Source organism: Protomyces lactucae-debilis (genome assembly GCF_002105105.1).
Source record: "Protomyces lactucae-debilis strain 12-1054 chromosome Unknown BCR37scaffold_22, whole genome shotgun sequence".
NCBI lineage: Eukaryota > Fungi > Ascomycota > Taphrinomycetes > Taphrinales > Protomycetaceae > Protomyces > Protomyces lactucae-debilis.
Window position 1 is genome coordinate 88,702 of NW_024468014.1, and position 22,222 is coordinate 110,923.

The 22,222-nt window shown below is 50.4% G+C and overlaps 9 protein-coding genes across 9 annotated transcripts; 3 read left to right on the forward strand and 6 right to left on the reverse strand.

The window, feature by feature from the left end:
• Positions 1 to 3: 3 nt before the first annotated feature.
• Positions 4 to 1,020, forward strand: BCR37DRAFT_395176 (uncharacterized protein; the record flags this gene model as incomplete). The annotated part of the gene is made up of 1 exon (XM_040871590.1): positions 4 to 1,020. One exon carries the CDS (start codon positions 4 to 6, stop codon positions 1,018 to 1,020), a length of 1,017 nt encoding a protein of 338 aa, XP_040722709.1.
• Positions 711 to 4,074, reverse strand: BCR37DRAFT_383263 (DNA polymerase V). Its single transcript, XM_040870021.1, has one exon. It carries the CDS (start codon positions 4,008 to 4,010, stop codon positions 1,041 to 1,043), a length of 2,970 nt encoding a protein of 989 aa, XP_040722710.1. The 5' UTR covers positions 4,011 to 4,074; the 3' UTR covers positions 711 to 1,040.
• A 111-nt stretch (positions 4,075 to 4,185) lies between these two features.
• Positions 4,186 to 5,415, reverse strand: BCR37DRAFT_383264 (uncharacterized protein). Its single transcript, XM_040870022.1, has one exon. The coding sequence runs from the start codon at positions 5,362 to 5,364 to the stop codon at positions 4,213 to 4,215; it is 1,152 nt and encodes a 383-aa protein (XP_040722711.1). The 5' UTR covers positions 5,365 to 5,415; the 3' UTR covers positions 4,186 to 4,212.
• A 50-nt stretch (positions 5,416 to 5,465) lies between these two features.
• BCR37DRAFT_383265 (uncharacterized protein) lies at positions 5,466 to 6,716 on the reverse strand (the record flags this gene model as incomplete). Its single annotated transcript, XM_040870023.1, has 1 exon — positions 5,466 to 6,716. A coding segment is annotated over exon 1 (1,070 nt), but the record flags the coding sequence as incomplete, so codon positions are not given.
• Positions 6,717 to 11,102: 4,386 nt separating this feature from the next.
• BCR37DRAFT_406103 (uncharacterized protein) lies at positions 11,103 to 14,151 on the reverse strand (the record flags this gene model as incomplete). Its single annotated transcript, XM_040872100.1, has 6 exons — positions 11,103 to 12,015; positions 12,054 to 12,563; positions 12,603 to 12,695; positions 12,722 to 12,784; positions 12,841 to 12,852; positions 13,057 to 14,151. The coding sequence occupies 6 exons, from the start codon at positions 14,149 to 14,151 to the stop codon at positions 11,305 to 11,307; spliced, it is 2,484 nt and encodes an 827-aa protein (XP_040722713.1). The 3' UTR covers positions 11,103 to 11,304.
• Positions 14,152 to 15,976: 1,825 nt separating this feature from the next.
• BCR37DRAFT_383268 (coatomer gamma subunit Sec21) lies at positions 15,977 to 19,066 on the forward strand. The gene has a single exon (XM_040870024.1). The coding sequence runs from the start codon at positions 16,259 to 16,261 to the stop codon at positions 19,004 to 19,006; it is 2,748 nt and encodes a 915-aa protein (XP_040722714.1). The 5' UTR covers positions 15,977 to 16,258; the 3' UTR covers positions 19,007 to 19,066.
• Positions 19,055 to 19,960, reverse strand: BCR37DRAFT_351435 (ribonuclease T2-like protein; the record flags this gene model as incomplete). The annotated part of the gene is made up of 1 exon (XM_040868071.1): positions 19,055 to 19,960. One exon carries the CDS (start codon positions 19,958 to 19,960, stop codon positions 19,055 to 19,057), a length of 906 nt encoding a protein of 301 aa, XP_040722715.1.
• Positions 19,961 to 20,203: 243 nt separating this feature from the next.
• BCR37DRAFT_162324 (uncharacterized protein) lies at positions 20,204 to 21,232 on the reverse strand. Its single transcript, XM_040866172.1, has 2 exons — positions 20,876 to 21,232; positions 20,204 to 20,839 (listed from the first exon to the last, which is right to left on the reverse strand). The coding sequence occupies exons 1-2, from the start codon at positions 21,149 to 21,151 to the stop codon at positions 20,405 to 20,407; spliced, it is 711 nt and encodes a 236-aa protein (XP_040722716.1). The 5' UTR covers positions 21,152 to 21,232; the 3' UTR covers positions 20,204 to 20,404.
• Positions 21,233 to 21,251: 19 nt separating this feature from the next.
• Positions 21,252 to 22,219, forward strand: BCR37DRAFT_361643 (DnaJ domain-containing protein). The gene is made up of 2 exons (XM_040868232.1): positions 21,252 to 21,651; positions 21,705 to 22,219. The coding sequence occupies exons 1-2, from the start codon at positions 21,311 to 21,313 to the stop codon at positions 22,156 to 22,158; spliced, it is 795 nt and encodes a 264-aa protein (XP_040722717.1). The 5' UTR covers positions 21,252 to 21,310; the 3' UTR covers positions 22,159 to 22,219.
• The last annotated feature ends 3 nt before the right edge of the window (positions 22,220 to 22,222 follow it).

Consider the following 22,222-nt stretch of genomic DNA (forward strand, 5'->3'; position numbering starts at 1 on the left):
GCCATGTCGGCCTATGACTACAAAAATAAAGTGGTCGTGATCACAGGCGGAGCATCAGGGATGGGCCTCTGCTTCATCACGCACATCCTGGCGCGCGGCGGACTAGTATCTTTTGGTGATATCAACACGTCATTGTCAAAGTCGCTCTTGCTCCAGATCCATGCCACGGCACCCCGGACTGTGTCGCGCTTGCTGTTTACGCGCACAGATATCAGAGATGCGCGGCAACTTGATAGCCTGATGAAGCGCACTGTCGAGGTGTTTGGGCGTATCGATCTGCTTCTCTGCGTTGCAGGGGTCAATGTGCCAGACTCATTTATCCCTGCCATGGGCAAAGCGAATGGTGATCCGTCTGCTGTAGAAGAGGCGCCGAATCTTCTCAATATTCAAGTCAATTTGTGCGGCACTATTGCGACAGTGTACAGCAGTCTGCAACATCTCTCTTCTGATGCATGCATCATTATCATTGCATCGACCACCGGCATCTATCCAAGTAGTGTACAGCCGCTGTATAGTGCAAGCAAGCATGGTCTCATTGGGTTTGCTCGAAGTCTGGCACCTCTTCTTGCCCTCGAAACTGCCAATTCTCCAATCGACAAAGGACGGCGCATCATCGTCCTGGCACCCAGCACCTACCTACCTCCAAAACACCGGCATTTGTCACCACCACCGCCAGAAATTCCAGTTCCGGCCTCTCCCCTGTTTCATGCTCCGGAGCGTAGTTCAACACCCCCAATTCGCACGGACGACGGAGGAAGTGGCGAGGATCTGTTCACAAAAGTGATTGGCGAGACACTTGGTTTTGTGGAAATGTCTACTATCCTCGGAACTTTAGACAGAACACTCAAACATGGCAAGAACGGTAATGTGATTGAAATTTTGCCCGATCGCGTCGCCATGTCAAGCTTCCCCGAGACGCCTGAGAAGATGGCAGAGATGGATGCGAAACTGCGTACAGCCCTGTGCGGTGGACAAAGAGCACCTGTGGCAGTCAAGGAAGAGGCCATGGATCATTCTTGAACATTGACTATGCTGATATGCTATTTTTGACGATATTGTGCGCACCAATTCGTAAAGTCGGTGAAGAACGCGGCACCGTATGCTGAACGCTTCTTGCTCATCCATTGTGCTTGACTAGAGGCATACTGGTCAATCAGCAGACGCATGGTTGCCTTGGCATTATTTGGGGCCGAATGGAGAAGCACTTTTGCGAGCAAAGTGGAACACTGCGATGCCATGGCTGCGAACGGTGGTGTAGGAGACAACCCAGCGAGTCGATGCACTTCTTGTAAAGTCGTCCAAGCTTCCGATATGCCTTGTTCGTCGAGTTGTGGCAAGGTCTTGAGCTTTGTCAATTTTTGCTTGACCAAATTGCGCGCCTTGTCAGCGAGCGCTACGTCGCTTGTGCTCTTGGCCGCATTGAGGATCGGCAGGACGCACAACATGACAAGGACACCACTACCATTCTCGCGGATGAAAATTTCGAGTAGATCCAATACTTTCGACTTGAGCTGAATAGTGGATTGCTTGAATTGCTTGGCATCTTGTCGTTTCGCTGCTTGTGCACTGGTTGCACTCTTGCGTCGTTTGAAGATATTTTCTAGGTGCGCGTCCATTTTGAGCATGGCATCGTCGTCCATCAATTCTTCATTTGAAGAATCATCTTCGTCCTCTATTGCTTCTGCTTTCCGCTTTTGTTGCGCTGCTGGTCCAAGTGCTGCAATCAAGGCAGCATCCAGTTCGCGATCTGCTTCTGTCTGCTCGTTGTCATCTTGTTCTTCCTCCTCCTCAGACTCAGATTCTGCTGCATCCTCCTCATCTTCCATCTCGTCGTCTTCATCATCATCACCCTCTTCATCGTCATCATCTTGCTCTTCCTCATCCTTATCAAACAAGCCCTCGCCAGTTTCTTGCGCCTCAAGCACATTCAATAGTAGTCGAAGATCCTCAGCCTGCATCTCTCTGGCAAACGCACTAAATACAGTCTCCACCAATTTCCGAAGCATGGCAGATTCTTTACTCAGCAAGGCAAGCAATAAATCAACCAGTGTTTGTAATGCAGGCGACTGTGACTTGTTACCGGCTGAAAGGGTATTGAGTGGTGCATAGGAAGCTTCGAGGTCTTCAAGCAATTCAACGCCATCTGGTTCGCCAAGATAGATGTGTAGGATGGAGAGACTGTAGAGCAATGAAAAGGCCAGACCTTGTGCTTGTTCACCAGGTGATTGAGCCTGTTTATACGCCTTTGTGGTTTCATTCAAATGTTGCAGCGCAGTTTGAAGAAGACTGAGGATCTGCTCATCTGGCGCAAGTCGTAGTGTGTAGTGCTTATTCGCAACGAGTGTGGAAATTTCGTGGATTGCTTGCACGGCGTACAATTCTTTTGAATCCTCGGTGTTGAGCTTACCGGGAAGAAGATGGCCAAGCGCAATGCTAATGCGAGCTTTGTACGTATCTTGTATAGCTGATGACAATGCCGGTTCGAAAAGATAGAGTACTTTCTTGCTTGACGAGGCATCAAATAGGCCACCACTAATGAAGAAGCGTAAGATGGGCAGCACCCATGAATCAGTCTTGACTGTTTTAGGTGACTTGAGGAGCGTGATCAAGATATCGGCCAGGTATTGTCTTGCTCGATCAGCATCCTTGGTTTCAGTACCGTCGAGGGAAGGCTTTCGGCTGAGCTCAAGCAGGAAAGTAGTCAAATTCTCAAATTCATCCTGAGGAACAGCGAGCATGATTTGTTCGCACGTCTTGGTCTTTGATAGTCGATCGAACATGATTGTCCCTTGATTTGTGTCCATGAGCTGCCTAACGACTGACATCGCCTTACTTGGCTGTGCTTCGCAAATGGCAACAATCTGCTGTAGTGTGCTCTTGGCTGCTTTGTGGAGGTATCGGTCTTCTTGTCCCATTTGGTTGATAAGCGTTCTGAGCAGGTTTGCGCTAAAGAGATCACTGACTTGTCCTGATGGGACCATTGCCAGTGCCGTAGGCAACAATTGGAGGCCGTGAAATTTGCGTTCATGCGAGGCACTTTGAGAGAACATGGCTTCATCTACCAATTGCCTCCAAAATCGAGCAAGGGTGATGGTCTCAGTTTCTGCAGAAGCATCGGCGCGAATGATTGCTTTGAGGAGAACGACCCATGCAAAGTGTAGCTTGGGTTTCCACGTACCTGTTGCTTTTACATCATCTGTTTCTTCAGCAGCATCGGCTTTATCTGTGACGCTCTGCTCGAGCATGATACTTGCAATGGCCGGCAGATTTTCGGAAGCCAGCAAGTTGTCGTTCTTCCATGTACCACCCAAAGCCTTCTTGGAGCCCAATCTGGTGCACGTCAAGTGAAGAGCGAGTCCTTCCATGGTCTTCTCCATATGACTACTTTCCAGCATTTCATGAACCATCTCTGCAGTCTTTCGCGGCAATTTTGCAAGTGACTTTGATAGTTTCCCTTGAGCCTTGCCTTGATTCGCAGCAGTAGCATCCATCATGTCCAATACTTGGATGATGACAGAGGCACAACTCTCACGAAGCCAGCCTTTGCTCAGACTTAGTTCAAATAGCATCCCTACCAGATCACGGATCTGCTCCTTCGATGTCTCCTTGCGCACAAGCATACCGGATGTGACGATCGCTTGGAGTCCGAATAAACGACCAAACTGGTAGTCTCGCGTTTCCTGGCCCTTGACGTTGCCAACGGGTGTTGTAGAGCGTTCGATGGATGCAAGGACGAAGGAGAGATCGATGAGAGGCAAGGCTCGTAGCAGTTCGGATAAGCATGCAGAGAAGCCTAGTCTCGCTGCTTCCCTGTTGGATGCCAGTCCACGAGACAGCCTTGTGTATGCATAATGCACATCATCTCCATAATGCTCCTTTAGCGTCTCGAGGTTGCTGACAGGCGCCGCTGGGATGGTGTCGAGCTTGAGGTGCTCGAAGATCTTGAGTGTCGCGTCGAGTCGTTTCTGCGGACTTTGATTGCGCAGGAGGTCGAATTGCTCGAGCAGCATGGTCACTGCGGAGTCTCTGAGCTAATCTCTTGCGACCCAGGGCACTAGCTAGTATCCAGTGAGTAAGCAGTAGGTCGTCGCATCTCTTTCTCGTCGCCAAAATTTATTGCGACAGGGAGAGCTCCTCTTGATGCTCTGGCTGTCTATAGAAGTATCTAGTATCACAGGGCATAGGGTGTAAGTAGAAGGTATATAGCATAGACTATGTCGTCGTGTCCTCATTATCCCCCTCGAGCCAGCTGCCAAACTTGGCCAGCCGCTGGGCTTCTTCCTCGTCGTCTTCATCACCAGCATGCTTAGCAGACCGCTTGTACTTCGTCTTGCCATCATGCAGGGTGGCCTCAACTTGTCGCCCCGCAAAGAAGCGGCCGTGCATCTTGCGTACACATTGTATCGCAGCGGCTGGCTCCTTGAAGCGCACCATGAGCACACCTGCTGGGTCTGCGTCGTAAATAACCACATTCGTCACCTCACCCATCGTTTCGCACTCTTCCCGTACATCTGCCTTGACTTCGAGCAGCAGGCCTGGGTCTTCATCCAGCTCAGCAAGTGTAAACATGTGCTTCAACACAACAACCTTGGCATGACGTCCGGCATCTGCTGTGGCATCCTTGCGGCCTGGCAAGAAGGCTTCTCGTTCATCTTCCGAACTCGACCAGTCATTCAGCTTTGCACGTAATTTCCCGGCTTTCTTCTTCTTCTTCTCCCGTAAAGTGCTTTCACTCACCACATGCTCACCAGCAGGTGGCTTGGCCTTGCCCTCTGCAGACTGCTCTGGTCGTGGCTCAAATGTAGCCTTGGCCACACGTATCCGACTTTTGCCATCACCACGCAAGTCAATATCATCCAGCATAGTGATGGCCAAACTGACACTCTCCTCGCGAAAATACGTGATGAGTGCGTCGCCCTTTTGAGAGCCATCGGGGTTGGTGTAAATCTTGATACGCGGCTGTGAGGTGAGTGGGTCTTCGCCAAGCAAGCCACACTTGCTGAATGTCTCTGCAAGTTCTGTCGCCGTAACACCCAATGGTAGGCCCTGTACATAAACAGCTGTCTCCTTCGGTTTCCGCTGAGGTGCACCAGAATCCGCAGTATCGTCGCCTTTCCGCTTCGCCTTCTTTCCAGAAACGCCATCTTCCTCTATCGCCTCCTTTCTGCGTTTCTTTGCAGGCACCGCTTCCTCTGAAACACCCTCTATCGCGTATGCCTTTTGCTGCGCTTCGATTTGTTCAGGCGACAGGACGGGGTGCCAGGCTTTGGTGGTTGGATCTTGTTCGAATGTTTGGCCGTCTTCATCTTCATACTCAAACCGACCGCTCACTTGATTGAACTCTGGGTCGTCTCGTGTAGACATGGCTCAATGTAGCCCCCTAGAGGAGCTCTTGTCGCAGACGTCGCGACTTTGGACGTAGCTGCACTCGCTTCAGATGGGCTCCAAGATCCTCTAGTTAAATGGTGACTTGGCTGTCTGATTATTGTTCTATCTGTCGCATGGCAGAGAGCACAAGGATAAAGACTATACACGCTTAGCCATACTGGTCTTAGTCATCAGACTCATCCCACTCTTCGAGCATCTCGACATGCACTGACGCATTCGGGTGCTCTCGCATGATCCGATCTCGCAGGTGATCGAGTTGCAGACCACAAGCCTTCAACTTGATCATTTCTAGACAAGGAGGCCACTTCATGAAGTCCAGATGAGACTGAAGTGCTGGTGTGTAGTAGTCTCGTTTTGTGAGGTGCATCTCATAGACTTTCAAGGGGCAAATGCAAAAGTAGTCGAACCACGTCAAGTGATCATCTACCTCTCCTGGATCCAGATCCGTGAGGGCGGTGTTCTTGACGATGAATGATTCCAAGCGAATGCTGGAGTCCATGAGACGTCGACTCCAATCTGCACTCCTGCCAACGAAAAAGCTCTCCTCGACAACACGATGCTTCAGCGTCTTTCCATGCAAAATCATAAAAGTACTATCAGTAGCTTCAATGGCATCAATTCGTGCTGTGTGGAGTTTGAAGAGATTTGGAAAGAACAAACCTGGCCAGAGGTCTGCACCTGTAATGAACTCGTCAAGCTCGAGACGCAAGTGAGTGATGTTCTTGGCTGACAGCAACAGTGAGTGGAGGCGTGCATCACATTCTCGAGCAGATTCATACTCCCCAATTTGCTTTCTGGGTCTCAAAGTGAGGGTAAAGTGACTGAGTCCAGCCAAGCTTGTTTTCGATTGACTTGCTTGAGCCACTGGAGGTTCGAGATTTGGCAGATAGCAAGTACGGTAGTTGATAAAAGACAGCTTCTTGAGCGTCTTCGAGGATGCTGCCAAAATGTCGTTCAATGCATCAACGACGTTGGCGGTGTAGATGACATTCTGCCGCGCAAAGCCATTCTTCCAGAAACCGTGCTTTGGACTCATATCATGCAGAATCAGTTCTTCCAGCTTCGTCAACTTGCAAAGATGAGACCGTACAGGGCCAGCGGAGGCAGTGTCATATGTTGCTGCAGGTTGAAGTAGGAGCTGAACACGAACTTCCAGTTTTCGCACAAACTCTGCAAAAGGCCGTTGCAGTATACTACCAAGACATCTACTGGATGTACTGAGTCGATTGATGTCCATGTATCTTAGCTGAGCAAAGACCAGAGGCGTTGCAATATCGTTGAGTCTCTGACACGTACTCCTTAATGCACGCAACGTGTCGTTATTGGCAATTTGGCATGTCTCGTCGTCTCCCGCTTCCAATACGCATCTGATAATGTGCAGTACAACCTCTGATGGGACTTTTGCGAGGTACTCAGGCTGTAGAGAACGTCTTGGGTTGTGTTCTGGACCACGTTGCAATAAGAACTCTTGCATTGGTTGCGTCAACTGAGCTTCCATGCCAAGACGTCCTCGAATGCCGGACTGTGTGGATAGAGTTGGAGCAGTGAGTCCAAGACAGACATCTGTCTCGTTGGTGGCTATGAGTTAAGGGTCTTCATCTCTGGTCTGTGATGGTCTGGCCATGTATTGTTTGTTGGAATTTCTCGGATACCCCTGAAAAATGTCGTACACAGTCTGACGATCTCGAAACAAGGCGCGGCCAGACCATCGCTGTCCAGTAGAAGACTACTGTCAAGGACCCACTAGGGAGTGATTCAAAAGTAAAAGTTATACAACAGTGACTACGCATACAAAAGCACTTTGAACAAAGCCTAAAACACAAGTCTAAAGCACAAAAGTGGCAAATTGGCCAAACATGCAAATATGCTCAGGAGAAGGAGCGAATAGAGTGCTTTCCTTTGTCAAGTCTCGTGATTCTGGGTAGTGAGTTTTCGGCTAGAGCAGGTAAGATGCGGCCATTATTGCGGATCCGTCGCCACTGAGACGCAATAGGGAGAGCAGTTTAGATCTGACTGACCGGGTACATCGCAGTGGAAGCCATGGCGTCAAGTTCAGCGAACGTCAGATTTACCATGGCTGCCGAATCGTAAGTGGGCCGAGGCGAGAAGAACCACTCGATGTCATCCACATTTGCCGGCAGCGCAGAGTCAGATGGTAATACCGATGGGCTGCATTCGAGTGGGAAGATGCCCACATCGTTACCGGTGGTGATCTGAAAGCTGGCAGAAAAATCTGCTTCATGTCCAACGTTTCCAAAGGCTTGTTGGGCTACTGTCTCCTGCCGACTCGTTGCAATCTGCTCATACGGCGTGAGCAACGTTGTAGGCTAAGCAAAGTCAAATTCGACCTGGTCCAACGAGGAAGTAACCGGAGAGATGGTGAAGTCGTGAGAGAGAGGAGAGATTGAAGCGACGTGCTGAGTCTGAGCGAAGTTGAGTGGCAAAGGACCAGTCGCGTTGGCGTCAGATGACCAGCCTGATGAAGGGAGCGAAGGCGAGGTCGAAGCAGAGTTCTTGGGAGGTGAAGGCAGTGCACCGACGACAAGCATGGCGGCGCGCTTCCGGTGCGCGTTCTCTGCTTCTGCGTTGGGAAAGAGCCTCTTGTGCGCCTTTTCAGCGGCAGAAAGAGAGCGTGCCGCGGCAGTCTGCGTCGTCTGGAATGAGTTGAAAATGGTGAAGAGACCTTGATCGGCTACTTCATCTGCAAAGAGGGGGAAGTCCTCTTCGCCAACAGCAGAGGCGCGCGTGGGAGCCGTCTTGCGGCGCTTGGCAGGCAAGTTCTCGGGACCCTCGCAGAGAAGATGCTTGTTTGAGCCTGGCAATTTCCATCGGAAGCACAGGTCCTTGAAAAGAGTGGGTGCAAGGGACTTGTTGTTGGCGCTGGTGAAGCGGTCACTGGTTGCGAGCGCCTGGCGACGACGGGAAAGAGTGGAAGGGATTCCAGCAATGAGCGACTTGGGTGCGCTTGAGAACATGATGGAGGGTTGAGAAAGTGAGATTGAGAACGAGGGTGCGTAGAGAGTGTCTGAACACTGGATACTCGAGAGAGAGACGGGTAATAAAGTCCTGGAAGGGAAGGGCCGATGGGAACAGTACTCGAGAGAGTGCAGGAAGATGGAGAGAAAGGGAGAGCTTCATGGGCATGTCCTTATAGCTGTTCAACGGCTGTTCAACGAGCATTTGGCAATGAGTAATGACCGACAATGAACAGAGTGTTCGCAGAATCTCAGCAGCAATTGTCTTGGAAGTGTCATTGCAAGACACTCGGCGGGAGTGCAGACGCTGCTGGAAGCGCCATGAACGCTTCAGAGAGAGGCCTGATTAGCATTTTGGCGGCTGGCTGGACATCGATTTGTCTTGATTGGGGATTCTGAGAGTCAGGTTGACGCTGTCTGACTCAGTCATCCATCATTTGGGCTTGAATTTGATGAGAAACATGGGCCTGGTCCTCATTCGAATGGTCAACGATGATGTCGCTCCCTATTATTAGCCACAGCTCAATACCACATGGCGCTTTCGCAGATACGCGAGCTGCCACCCAGCCAGAGCTGCGAGACGTTGAGTAGATGAGTCACCAATTCGATGTCAAGCTATCTCCCAACATGCGTCCTTACGGCCTTCCAAGACACCAGGCAACGACCAACAGAGATTACTGAGCTTATGTTGTCCTCGGCGACTGCTAGAGAGAGAGAGCAGCTGAAAAGTGGGTCGTTGGGTAAGGTATACGAAAATCTTTGAAAAGCGAGTAGTCTCCATTCCCGACTCAATTTGTGTCCATGCGACACAAGATGAATAATTTTGCCGTTGCGAAAATTTGAATTGTTGAGTCACTCGTCTGGATGCATGACTCAAGCAGTGTTGCGGAGAATACCGCGCAGTGGCCCTGACACATCTTGACAATGCGACTTGGTCTAGCAACATGCAAGACATATAGCATAGCACTGTTCTGAACCTTGAAACTTGTCTGACGGGTTGCTGAAGCCGAAGCTCTCCAGGCGCTCATGTGGTCCGATGAAAGTCCAGCAGTAACTTGCTGTCTGCTAAGAGACATTCATATAGCCTAAATTGGCAGATGTATTGGACAAGGAGACCAAGGCCTTGATCCCGGACGTAGACCACAGTGTATCGAAAGCAAAGACATGCCTTGACGCCACTCTTGACATCGAACTAGCAGCAAGAACCCACGATTGAGATGGCCCATGTTCATCAAGGCCTCGCCAACAAGGTGAGCTGCTCATGGCAATCGCAAGCCTCAAGGGAGGCCCTTCCAGCAGTCGGGCTCAACAAGCACCTGTGAATCAAGCTGAGGAGCCGATGTATGCTTCTCTCACTAGAGTCCATACAAGACAACGAAAGTAGCCGACCTTGATGCCATCTTCGGCCATCATAGATAGGCTTCGACTTCGATCACAACACCGCTTGCAGAAGCGTGATTGTGTTGAGTTTCGAAGCTTGAAGCTAGACTACTCATGCATCGAATCTAGAGCAAAAGACAAGTAGCCCTTCTCAAGGCTCTTGCCCTCCATACAGACACAGAATAAGCCCATCAGATACCGGAGCAAGTGCAAGTTTTAGTTATCGTCAAAATCCTTTGAAATCGGCAAGTATTGACCCTAACCCCACACGAGCCAGCAAGGACTAGGACAGCAGTCGAAGCAGAGGTTCTACACGCATTGAGGACAGGACACCAGGGTAGAGACGGCCACAATCTTCCTGAACGCCATCTGCAGCCATGTCCGACTCCAAGAAAGATGGAGATGTCAGTGCAATGACACTTCCAAGACAATTGCTGCTGAGATTCTGCGCAAATTCTGTCGGCCATTACTTAGTGCCAAATGCTCGTTGAGAGCTATAAGAACATGTCCATGACGCTCTCTCTTCTCTCCATCTTCCTGCATTCTCTCGAGTACTGGAATGTCAGCTTTACCCTTCCAGGACTCTGTTACCCGTCTCTCTCTCTAGTATTCAGTATTCAGACACTCTTTACTCACCCTCTTTCCCATTCTCACCCTCTCAAGCATTCGTCATGTCCCCAAGCGCACCCAAGTCGTTCATTGCTTGAACCACTCCCACTCTCTCCCGCCATCGTCAGGCGCTCGCAGCCAGTGACGGTTTTACCAGCGCCAACAAGAAATCCTCTGCACCCATCCTCTTTAAGGACCTGTGCCTACGATGGAGGTTGCTAGGCTCAAACAGGTATCTCCTTTGCGAGGACACCGAAAACTCGCCTGCCAAGCGCCGCAGAGCGCTTCTGCTGTTGATGCAGAGGACTTTCCCTCTTTGCAGATGAAGCACCCGTCCAAGGTCTCTTTACCATCTTCAACTCATTCGAGACGACGTAGAATACCAGGGCTCGCTCCTTTTCCGCCGCTGAGAAGGCCCACAAGAGGTTCTTGCCCAATGCAGAAGCAGAGAATGCGCACCGGAAGCGCGCCCCCAAGACTTTGCTTGATGCACTGCCTTCATCTCTAAACAATTCTGCTTCTGCCTCTGCTTCGCTCCTTTCATCAAGCTGGTCATCTGACGCCAACACGACTGGTTCTTTGCCACTCAACTCCGCTCAGCCTCAGCACGTCGCGTCAATCTCACCACTGTCTCACGACTTGTCCATTTCTCTAAGTGCTTCCTCGTTGAACCAGATCGAGTTTGGCTTTACTTATCCTGCAACATTGCTCTCGCCGTGTGAGCATATGAGCAGCTTGCAACAGGTCAGGTGGAGATAGCAGCGAGAGAAATGTTTGGAAACGTTGAATATAACGCAGTCTTTCCTGACAGCTCTGAGACCACCAGCAGTAATGATTCGGCCTTCTTCCCACTCGAAAAGTATCCATCGGATTTGCTATCTGACTCTGCGCTGCCGGCCAACTTGGATGACATCGAGTGGTCTTCTCGCCGAAGCCCACCTATGATCAACAGCTAAGGTGAGTCTTGCGCTCGCTGAATTTGACGATATGGCGTGCGCTGAGCTGCAACAGGGAGAGCAGGTTTAGATCTGACTGACCGAGTACATCGCAGAGAAGCCATGGCGTCAAGTTCAGCGAGCGAAAGATTTGCCATGGCTGCCGAATCGTAAGTGGGCCGAGACGAGAAGAACAACTCGATGTCATCCATGTTTGCCGGCAGCGCAGAGTCAGATGGCAAACCCGATGGGTTGCATTCGAGTGGGAAGTTGCCCACGTCGTTACCGGTGGTGATCTCAAAGCTGGCATTAAAACCTGCTTCATATCCAACGATTCCAAACGCTTGCTGAGCTGCTGTCTCCTGCCGACTCGGTGCAATCTGCTCAAATGGCGTGAGCAACGTTGTAGGATAAGCAAAGTCAAATTCGACCTGGTCCAACGAGGAAGTAACGGGAGAAATGGTGGAACCGTGAGAGAGCGGTGAAATTGACGTGACGTGCTGAGACTGAGCAGAGTTGATCGGCATAGGACTAGTCATGATGGCGTCAGACGACCAGTCTAATGAAGGGAGAGAAGGGGAGGTCGAAGCAGAGTTGTTCAGCGAAGAAGGCAATGCACTAACGACAGGCTTGAGGGCGCGCTTTCGGTGCGCGTTCTCTGCTTCTGCGTTGGGAAAAAGCCTCTTGTGCGCCTTTTCAGCGGCACAGAAAGAGCGTGCCTTAGTGGTCTGCGTCGTCTCGTATGAGTTGAAGACGGTAAAGAGACCTCGGACGGGGCTTCATCTGCAAAGAGGGAAAAGTCCTCTTCGCCAACAGTAGAAGCGGTCGTGGGAGCCGTCTTGCGGCGCTTGGCAGGCGAGTTCTCGGGGTCCTCGCAGAGAAGATGCTTGTTTGAGCCTGGCAATTTCCATCGGGAACATAGGTCCTCGAAAAGAATGGGTGCAACGGGCTTGTTGTTGGCGCTGGTGAAGCGGTCACTGGCTGCGAGCGCCTGGCGACGACGGGAAAGAGTGGAAGTGGTTCCAGCAATGAGCGACTTGGGTGCGCTTGGGAACATGATGGACGATTGAGAAAGTGAGATTGAGAACGAAGGTGAGTAGAGAGTGTCTGAACACTGGATACTCATAATGTGCAGTACAACCTCTGATAGGACTTTTGCGAGGTATTCAGGTTGTAGAGAACGTCGGAGGTTATGTTCTGGAACACGTTGCACTTGGAAATTTTGCGTTGGTTGCGTCAACTGGGCTTCCATGCCAGGACGTTCTCGAATGCCAGACTAAGTAGATAGAGGTGTAGCAGTGAATACAAGACAGACATGTGTCACGTCGTTTGTCATAAGTGCAGGGTCTTGGTCCCTTTTCTGTGATGGTCTGGTCATGTATTGTTCGTTGGAGTTTCTCGGATACCCCTGAAAAATGTCGTACACGGACTGACGATCTTGAGACAAAACGCGGCCAGACCATCGATGGACAATAGAAGACTACTATCAGGGACCCACTGGGGCGCGATTCAAATCAAAAGTTATACGACAGTGTCTACGAATACAAAAGTACCTTGAATAAAGTCTAAAGCACAAGTTTAAAGCACAAAAATGGCATTGGCCAAACATGCAAATATGCTCAGGAGTAGGACCGAATAGAGTGCTTTCCTTTGCGAAGCCTCGTGATTCTGGGTAGTGAACTTTCGGCTAGGCCAGGTAAGATGCGGGTCTCATCGCGTATCCGTCAACGCTGACACACAACCGGAAGAGCAGGCTGAAATCAACTGACTGGGTACATTGCAGCGGAAGCCATGGCGTCAAAGTCAGCGAACGCAAAACTCAGAGCTGCCGCATCATAGGTAGGCTGAGGCGAATAGAACCACTCGATGTCGTCCAAGTTTGCCGGCACCGAAGAGTCAGATGGAAAATCCGATGGGTTGCATTCGAGTGGGAAGATGCCCACATCGTTACCGGAGGTGATCTCAAAACTAGCAGGAAAGACTGCTTCAAATCCAACACTTCCAAAGGCTTGTTGGGCTACTGTCTCCTGCCGACCTGTTGCAAGCTGCTCAAGCGGCGTCGGCATTGTAGCCGGATAAGCAATGTCATACTCCATCTGGTCCAACGAGGAAGTAACCGGACAGATGGACAAGTCTTGAGAGACTGGTGAAATTGACGCGACAAGCTGAGGCTGAGCAGAATTGAGTGGCAAAGGACCAGTCGTGTTGGCATCAGATGACCAGCCTAACGAAGGGATCGAAGGAGAGGTAGAAGCAGAGTTGACAGGCTTGGTGGCGCGCTTCCGGTGTGCATTCTCTGCTTCAGCATTGGGAAAGAGCCTCTTGTGCGCCTTTTCAGCAGCAGAAAATGAGCGTGCCATAGTGGTCTGCATCGTCTCGTATGAGTTGAAGACAATGAAAAGACCTCGGACGGGTGCTTCATCTGCAGAGACGTGCTCTGTGTCAACAGCAGAAGCGCTCGTAAGAGCCATCTTGCGGCGCTTTACAGGCAAGTTCTCGGGATCCTCGCAGAGAAGACGCTTGTTTGAGCCAGGCAACTTCCATCGGAGGCACAGGTCCTTGAAGAGAGTGGGCGCGGAGGACTTGTTGGTGGCAGTGGTGAATCGATCACTGGCTGCGAGCGCCTGGCGACGACGGGAAAGGGTGGGAACGGTTCCAGAATATCCAGAAATGAGCGCGCTCTGGGCCATGATGGATGCTTGAAAAGTTGAAATTGAGAAAGAGGGTAGGGTACGTTGAGAGTGTTTAAACACTGAGTACTTGAGAGAGCGACGAATAACAGAGTCCTGGAAGGGAAGGGCTGGTAGGAACAGTACTCGAGAGAGTGCAGGAAGATGGAGAGGGAGGGAGAGCTTCATGGGCATGTTCTTATAGCTGTTCAACGATCATTTGGCAATGAGTAATGACCGACAATGAACAAAGTATTCGCAGAATCTCAGCAGCAATTGTCTTGGAAGTGTCATTGCAAGACACTCGGCGGGAGTGCAGACGCTGCTGAACGCGCCATGAACGCTCCAGAGAGAGGTCTGATTAGCATTTTGGCGGCTGGCTGGACATCGATTTGTCTTAATTGGGGTATCTGAAAGTCAGGTTGACGCTGTCTGACTCAGTCATCCATCATTTAGGCTTGAATTTGATGAGAACTCAAGGCCTAGGTCTCATTCGAATGGTCAACGATGATGTCGCTCCCTATTATTTGCCGCAGCTCAAGACCACATGGCGCTTTCGCAGATACGCGAGCTGCCACCCAGCCAGAACAACAAGACGCCGTGTAGATGAGTCACCAAAGTGATGCCAAGCTGTCTCCCAACATGCGTCCTTACGGCCTTCCAAGACACCAGGCAACGACCAACAGAGATTACTGAGCTTGTATTGTCCTCGGCGACTGCTAGAAATCAAGCCGTTGGAAAGTGGGTCGTTGGGTAAGGTATACGGAAATCTTTGAAAAGCGAGTAGTCTCCATTACCGACTCACTTTTTGTCATTGCAATTGTGACACAAGATGAATAATTTTGCCGTTGCGAAAATTTGAACTGTTGAGTCACTCATCTGATACATGACTCAAGAAGCGTTAGCAGAGAATGCAGCGCAGTGGCCGTGACACATTTTGACAATGCGACTTGGTCTAGCACCATGTAAGATCATGTAACTTGGATTGGCAGATGTACTGAACAAGGAGACCAAGGCCTCGATCCTGGACGTAGGCAACAGTGTAGCACAATCAGAGACATGCCTTGACGCCACCTTTGACATCGGACTAGCAGCAAGAACCCATCACTGAGCTGGCCCATGAGCAATAAGGCTGCCGCCAGCAAGCTCCATGCCAAGACCGTTCCCAAACTCTTGTACCAGAGTAGCTCATCTCAAGCAATGCCTTTAATCATCAACTTTGGAGGCCTTCGGACGGACCAAGCCCACAGAGTACATGGATCATCTTGTCAGCCATGTCGACCAGCTTGTAATATCGAGCAGCTCATGGCAATCGGTTTGCCAGGCTGAAGGAGAGCCTTTGCAGCAGTCGGGCTCAGCAACCACCTGTAGATCAACCACCTGTGAATCTAGCTGAGAAGCCGATATATGCCTCTCTCAACAGCCTTCATACAGAACAATGAGATTAGCCAATATCCATGCCATCTTCTGTCTCTCATAGGCTTCGACTTAGAACACGATACGCTTTTGGATGCGTGATCATAAGAAAGTTCGAAGAGCATAGTGCTTGACTACGCATGCATCAAATCTCGAGCAATCGACAGATTGCCCCTCCCAACAAGCTCTTGCCCTTCAAACAGACACAGAACAAGCCCATTAGATACTGCAGCGAATGCAAGTCGGAGTCATCGCCAAGATCATTTGAGTCCCCCCTTTGGTCATCAACTTTGGAAGCCTTTGGACAAACCAAGCCCACAGACTGCCTCAGTGCATATTGAGCCATGTCGTTCAGATTGCAAAGGAGAGCTTAGGGTTGCAAGCCTCAAGGAGAGCCCTTCCAGCATTCGGGCTCAACAAGCACATGTGAATTAAGCTGAGGAGCCGATGTATGCTTTCCTCACTAGAATCCATACAAGACAATAAGAATAGCCAATCTGCATGCCATTTTCTGTCTTTCATAGGCCTCGATCCAGATCACAACACCGGTCCTAGATGCGTGATTATGCTCAACTTCGAATCATGAAGCTTGACTACTCCTGCACCAAATCTCGAGCAGCAGCCAAGTAGGCCTTCCGAACAAGCTCTTGCCCTTCATACAGACACAGAACAAGCCCATCACCGGAGCAAGTGCAAATTGGAGTCATCGTAAAAGTCCTTTGAAATCGGCAAGTATTGACCCTAACCCCAGACTGTCGACAACACGAACCAGCGCGACGACCAGGACCAGGACCAGGACAGCAGTAGCAGCAGGGGTTCTACACGCATTGAGGACAGGACACCAGGGTAGAGACGGCCCCAATCTTCCTGATCGCCATCTGCAGCCATGTCCGACTCCAAGAAAGATGAAGATGGCAGCTCCGACTTCTTCGCCAATATTGACCGCACCACCGTCTTCCAAGGAGCGCGACTCTTCAACCAGTCGCCCATCTCTCCCAAGAAATGCCGCATCTTGCTCACCAAGCTCATCTACCTGTTGAGTACGGGCGAAAAGTTTAGTACGCAAGAGTCGACAGACCTCTTCTTTGGTATGACGAAGCTGTTTCAGCACAAGGACGCTTCCCTGCGACAGATGGTCTACGTCGTGATGCAGGAACTCTACAAGGATGCAGAAGATACAATCATGATCACTTCTTCCATCATGAAGGACACAAGCACGTCCTCAGAGACCATGTACAGGCCCAACTCGATCCGAGCATTGACACGTATCATTGACGGTGGCAGCATTCCCGTCATTGAGCGTCCCATCTCTACCGCTATTGTTGACAAGACACCTGCCGTGAGTTCTGCAGCACTTGTTTCGTCCATCCACCTGTTCCCGCTCTCTAAGGATATCGTTCGCCGGTGGATGAACCAAGTCTCTGAGGTGCTCACGTCACGCACTGTCGGTGCAACCATTCCCATCCCTGCTCATCTGACACAACTCAACCTGCGACCCAATCCAAGCTTCATGTGCCAATACCACGCTCTCGGCCTGCTCTACCTCATGCGCGGCCACGACCGAATGGGTGTTGTCAAGATGATTCAAACATACAGCAAGCCCGCACAGTCTGGTGGTTCCTTCTTTGGTGGCAAGACACCTGATTTGAGGAGTTCTTGGGCAGTGTGTCTGCTTGTTCGCTATGCACGACAAGTCATTGATGAAGATGTCAATTTCCGTGCTCCCATGTTTGCATTGTTGGATGGTTGGCTCAAGCACAAGAGCGACATGGTGAATCTGGAGGCTGCCAAAGCCATCTTGACATTGCCAACACTCACGTCTTCTGAGGCACAGCCTGCATTGAACACGCTGCAAATCTTCTTGACGAGCCCTCGCTTCGTGACCCGCTTTGCAGCAATCCGCATCCTCAACAGGTTCAGTCAGCGTATGCCACAAGCCATGGCATCGCTCAACGTCGATATCGAACCACTCGTCAGCGACACCAACCGCAATATCGCCACCTATGCCATCACAACCCTCCTCAAAACTGGCAGTGAAGAGAGTGTTGAGCGGCTAATGGAGACCATTCAGGGATTCATGGCAGACATCTCTGATGAATTCAAGATTATTGTCATCTCGTCCATTCGCGCATTGTGTCTCAAATTCCCCTCGAAGCAAGCATCCACGCTCACCTTCTTGGCAGAGATGCTACGCGATGATGGAGGCTATGATTTCAAAAAGGCGCTTGTTGAGGCAATCTTTGATCTTATCAAGTACGTCGATGACGCTAAAGAGGAAGCACTTGCACAGCTGTGCGAATTCATCGAAGACTGCGAATACCACAAACTCTCAGCTCGTATCCTGTATGTGGTTGGTCGCGAAGGTCCTCGATGCAAGGAACCCAACAAGTTTGTGCGATACATTTACAATCGCATCATTCTGGAGAATGCCATTGTTCGCGCAGCGGCAGTCAATGCACTCGCGCGATTCGCTCAAGTACCAGCATTGAACCACAGTGTGCGTGTCTTGCTCAAGCGTTGTCTTGGCGACTCTGACGACGAAGTACGTGATCGTGCAGCCCTTGCGTTGCGTGTCCTGGAATCAGACAAGCAGACGGAGAAGTACCTGCAAAGCGAAAGCACCTACAATCTTCCACAACTTGAAAAGTCACTCGTGCTCTATGTCCAAGAAGCCAACTATGGCGCGCAATTCAAGATTGAAGAGGTGCAAGTCATTTCTCGTGCAGATGCAGACGCTGCAGCGCTTGCTTCAAAGACAGATATCAGTTCCGGTGAGGAGATTTTGCCCACGCCAACAATGGAAACGACTGTGGAAGTTCCATCACCTACGGCTGAGAAGTTTGCAGAGTCCTTGTCTGCAATTTCGGAATTCAAGGCATTTGGTGATGTGCTGAGGTCTGGTCCTGCTATTGCTCTAACGACACCCGAGATGGAATTCCATGTGCAAGCGCATGTCCATCTCTATGCAGCGCACGTTGTCTTGCAATTCAACATCCAGAATACACTCACCGACACAATCCTGGAGAAGGTCGGCGTTATGGCAACTCCATCGGAAGAAGACTTTGTTGAGGAATTCATTCTCGAAGCTGAAAAGGCCACTGCAACACAAAACGCAACAGTTTATGCAGTCTTTTCACGGCCGGCAGGGACATTTGCCGTGTGCGACTTCTCAAATGTTCTGAAGTACACGAGTCGCGAACTGGATCCATCCACTGGTGAAGCAGAGGAGGAAGGGTACGATGATGAGTATGAAGTGGATACGCTCGAGCTCGGTGCTAGTGCGTACATTCAACCACTCTATGTCTCCAACTTCCAAACGACATTCGATGGACTTCCCGAAAGTTGCGCAGAAGTGTATGCCTTGTCTGAGCTCAACTCCCTCGAAGAGGCTTGTGAGAGGATTGTCAAGGCATTGGGTATGACACCACTGGAAGGATCGGATGTGCCAATGTCTGGTAACACGCATACCCTCAAGGTTGCTGGAAAAGTCATTGGCAAGGATCGCGAGAGTGGTACACCCGCATTGGCGACTATTCAACTGGCATTCAGGCCTGGAAAGGGTGTGTCGCTTAAAATCACGGCAAAGTCGGAGAAACTTGCTGTTGCGGAGCTTGTTGCTGGTGGTATTGCTTAGAGGTCAGTAGAATTGATGCATCTAAAAGTCTATAAAGAGATTGATTTGCTAGTAGACGCGGCCGGTGATCAGATCCTTGGTCTCTCCCTTACCGCGAAGGGGATAGGTGATGCCAGAAGAGACACACGTCGAGTTGCCGAATTTGTTGGAGTCAACGGGCACAAAGTCAAGATCTTGCACGCGTCCTTCGACATGACCATAGTACCACATCTCGGAAAAGACATCTCGCGTGTTATTCATGGCGGCATTCCTGTTACAGCCAACAAAAGCATTCACTCCTGTCGCATTGCGAATAGCAGCTTGAATTTGCGAGAGTGAGTACGTTGTGGTGTTACTGGGCGTGATGCCTGCTCGCGCGAGCCACTCGTACGTCGGGTGCGAGGTGAAGTAATTCAAGGTCGTCTCCATGTAGTCCACGACATCCAATCCTTCGCCTGCTCCGCCATTTGCTTTGGCAGCAGCAGAAGTGTTGGCCGCATAGAGTGGTGCATAGCAATCCAAGTCAAACGTACTGGTACAGGTCGCATGCTTTGCGAATTCATGAGCCCAGAGATCATCATTGGTGAGACCTTGATTGATCCAAACATTATTCATCTGTGTCAGCAAGTCTGAACGACCATGGCTCATCAAGTATTGAATGGTTTGAGGACCTGAAATGTTGCGTGCTGCACTGCAATACTGCTCATAGGTACCATTACAGTTATCGGGCCACAATCCATGCACACCCCAACTTTTGGCGGGTAACTTGGCAGATGTGCCGGTGTAAGTGCTCCAAAACTGCGTGACGAGGGTCAGACCGCCTGGTTGAGGACTGCAGCACTTGTCAACCGTCGTACTACCGAGATTGCAGGATAATGGTTGTGGATTGAGACAGGTTGAGGTGTAGTTGAATGGTGTGCGGTAGGCATCTGTGGCTGCAATAGAAAGCAAGCTGACGAACACGGAAGACAGCATGCTGGATGTACTAGAAAGCATAGCAGAGGTAGCTTCGGGCATTTATACCATGGATACCTATCCGTAATCCGTGAGACTGCTCGACACTCTTGACCTTTCGGGCGATCTGCGACACAGTGGGGCCGCGCCAATGATAACGCGAGATCTTGCCTGCGTGCACCGTTGCACAATTCTTGACAGCTGGAACTGACGATAGAGACCATGGCAGTCGCAGAATGAAACCGAGTCAGATTAGGGTATTGTTGCAGGCCAATGGTCTGGATGCATGTAGTCGTGGCAGACCAATAACCAGCTGCTGTTTCCAGCAAGTATCTGGCCATTCCGAAACTCGGCAGTCATATAGACTGATATAGTGCCTTCTGTTGAACCCGCTGCGATTGCTTGCAGGCTCTTGCCCTATCTCGTATTGCCGGTCCTCAGGCAATACAGCGCGTAGAGTAGGATCTAGCTAGCAGGACTGTCGCCTGCGATCTTGCTGGGTTCCGGCCTTGACGGCCACATATTCAGCCTTGCAAGCCTTGCAGCATCTGCTGTATTTAGTTGACGTCGCTTCTCCGCCATTGATATGTGTTCTGTCAGTTGTTGTCGCGTAGAGCGGATCTTGTCGAGTTGACTCTCAAGGCGAGCTTGCCTGTGATCCTCCTTGATGCTTGAATACTCCTCACGCACATTGGCCAGCGTGAATGAGGCTCGAATCGGCAAATCGCGCTCAGGACAGACTGCTAGACGTTTTGTATCGAGATGGTTGAAGCGTTGCAGCAAAGCATGTGCAGTCAAGTGCTGATCTTGCGACGCAAGTCTCGACTTTGCAAGGGTATTCGTAGGATCCACTATCCGTTCTAGTTGAGGTAGTAGCAAGACAATTTTCATCTCCAATGGCTCTAGTAAGTTACCATAGCAATCTGAAGCGAGGACCTTGAGGAACCTTGGGTCAAGAAGAAAGGCACGCAGCGTCTTCCAGTTTTGGGCCTTGATGCCTTGAAGTGAGATATTTGAGTAGCGCTCCATACTTGCAATTTGCAAGACCTTATCTTCCTGCTGTATGGCAATGGTGGGAATCTTAGGGACAAGGTATTCAGCTTGCTTGAAGAACCACCTGATATCCACTGTTTTGGGAAGTTCTGGCTGTGTGGATTGCCACAGCATACGAGCAGTAGAGTACCCGCATCGTGCTGGTCTTCGAACGAGCATAGAAGAGCAGAAGCACTACGGAGCCATCATACAGCCTGAAGCACTTCTATGAGTTCTATTTGAGTGTGTGGTGAAATCCTTTGATCCCTGCAACCCAAATCTGCCAGCAACCTTCACGAAAATCCAAAACGCGACTCCCTCCACCCACTTGCCCAAGAAATGCGTTTCCTGCATCTGTGGCTGCTGGCACTCTCTGCCGTGCTGGCCTCACGCTGGTCGAACCAAGACTATGAGATCTTTGATGTTGCACGCGCTTTGGAGATCTCAGAGGGTGCGAATGCCACTTTTTACTCCTTCCTGGAAATCAAACCCAAGGCTAGCCTTGAAGAGATTGGCAAGGCCTATAAGAAGCGATCTAGGCAGTTGCATCCGGATAAGAACATTGGTGTCAAGAATGCACAGAAGCGATTTGAGCGGCTTGGATTGATTACCAAGATGTTGAGAACGCCAGAGGTGCGTGAGCGATATGACCATTTCTACTACAATGGTTTTCCTAAATGGTATGCATTTGACACTCAGTCTCTTTTGAGGGATGTACTAACAAGCTTTGCAGGAAAGGAACTGGTTACTTCTACTCTCGCTACAGGCCAGGCGTTGGCACTGTCCTCGTCTTGTTGTTCTTTATTGTGTCTGGTTTCCACTATCTCGGTATGGTGATTGCAGCTGCTAGCCACCGTAGTCGCATCCAGGGTCACATCAAGGACGCTCATGAGGCAGCCGGCTATCCAAACCTCAACAAACGAAAACGCGTCACCACTGAAACAGGTAGAGTCTTCCAGGTGGATCCCAATGGTGATGTCTTTTTCGTTCAGGGTGGTGAGGAGGCCAAGATGAGTCCTGAAGCTGTGCCTGCTGCTTCATTGCAACGTAGTTTATTGGTTCAGGTACCGCTTGCGTTGTTCAACAAGACTGTTGGACGAATTTTGGGTGGTGGTGTGCAGGAGGATAACTTGGATGACGAGGGTGATGCTCTGACGAGTGTGAAGAAGGGCAAGAAGAAGAACTAGCATCATCTATAGTTCTATAGTCCAAAATCGATCGGGTGTGCTGGAGCCATCTCTGCTGCAGTCA

Bases quoted from the DNA above. Each gene is read 5' to 3' on its own strand.
- BCR37DRAFT_383263 (XM_040870021.1), bottom strand. From the start codon at position 4,010: ATGCTGCTCGAGCAATTCGACCTCCTGCGCAATCAAAGTCCGCAGAAA.
- BCR37DRAFT_383264 (XM_040870022.1), bottom strand. From the start codon at position 5,364: ATGTCTACACGAGACGACCCAGAGTTCAATCAAGTGAGCGGTCGGTTT.
- BCR37DRAFT_383268 (XM_040870024.1), top strand. From the start codon at position 16,259: ATGTCCGACTCCAAGAAAGATGAAGATGGCAGCTCCGACTTCTTCGCC.
- BCR37DRAFT_162324 (XM_040866172.1), bottom strand. From the start codon at position 21,151: ATGCTCGTTCGAAGACCAGCACGATGCGGGTACTCTACTGCTCGTATG. The intron at 20,840-20,875 runs GTCCTCGCTTCA...AACTTACTAGAG, and splicing joins TTGACCCAAGGTTCCTCAAG to CCATTGGAGATGAAAATTGT.
- BCR37DRAFT_361643 (XM_040868232.1), top strand. From the start codon at position 21,311: ATGCGTTTCCTGCATCTGTGGCTGCTGGCACTCTCTGCCGTGCTGGCC. The intron at 21,652-21,704 runs GTATGCATTTGA...CAAGCTTTGCAG, and splicing joins TACAATGGTTTTCCTAAATG to GAAAGGAACTGGTTACTTCT.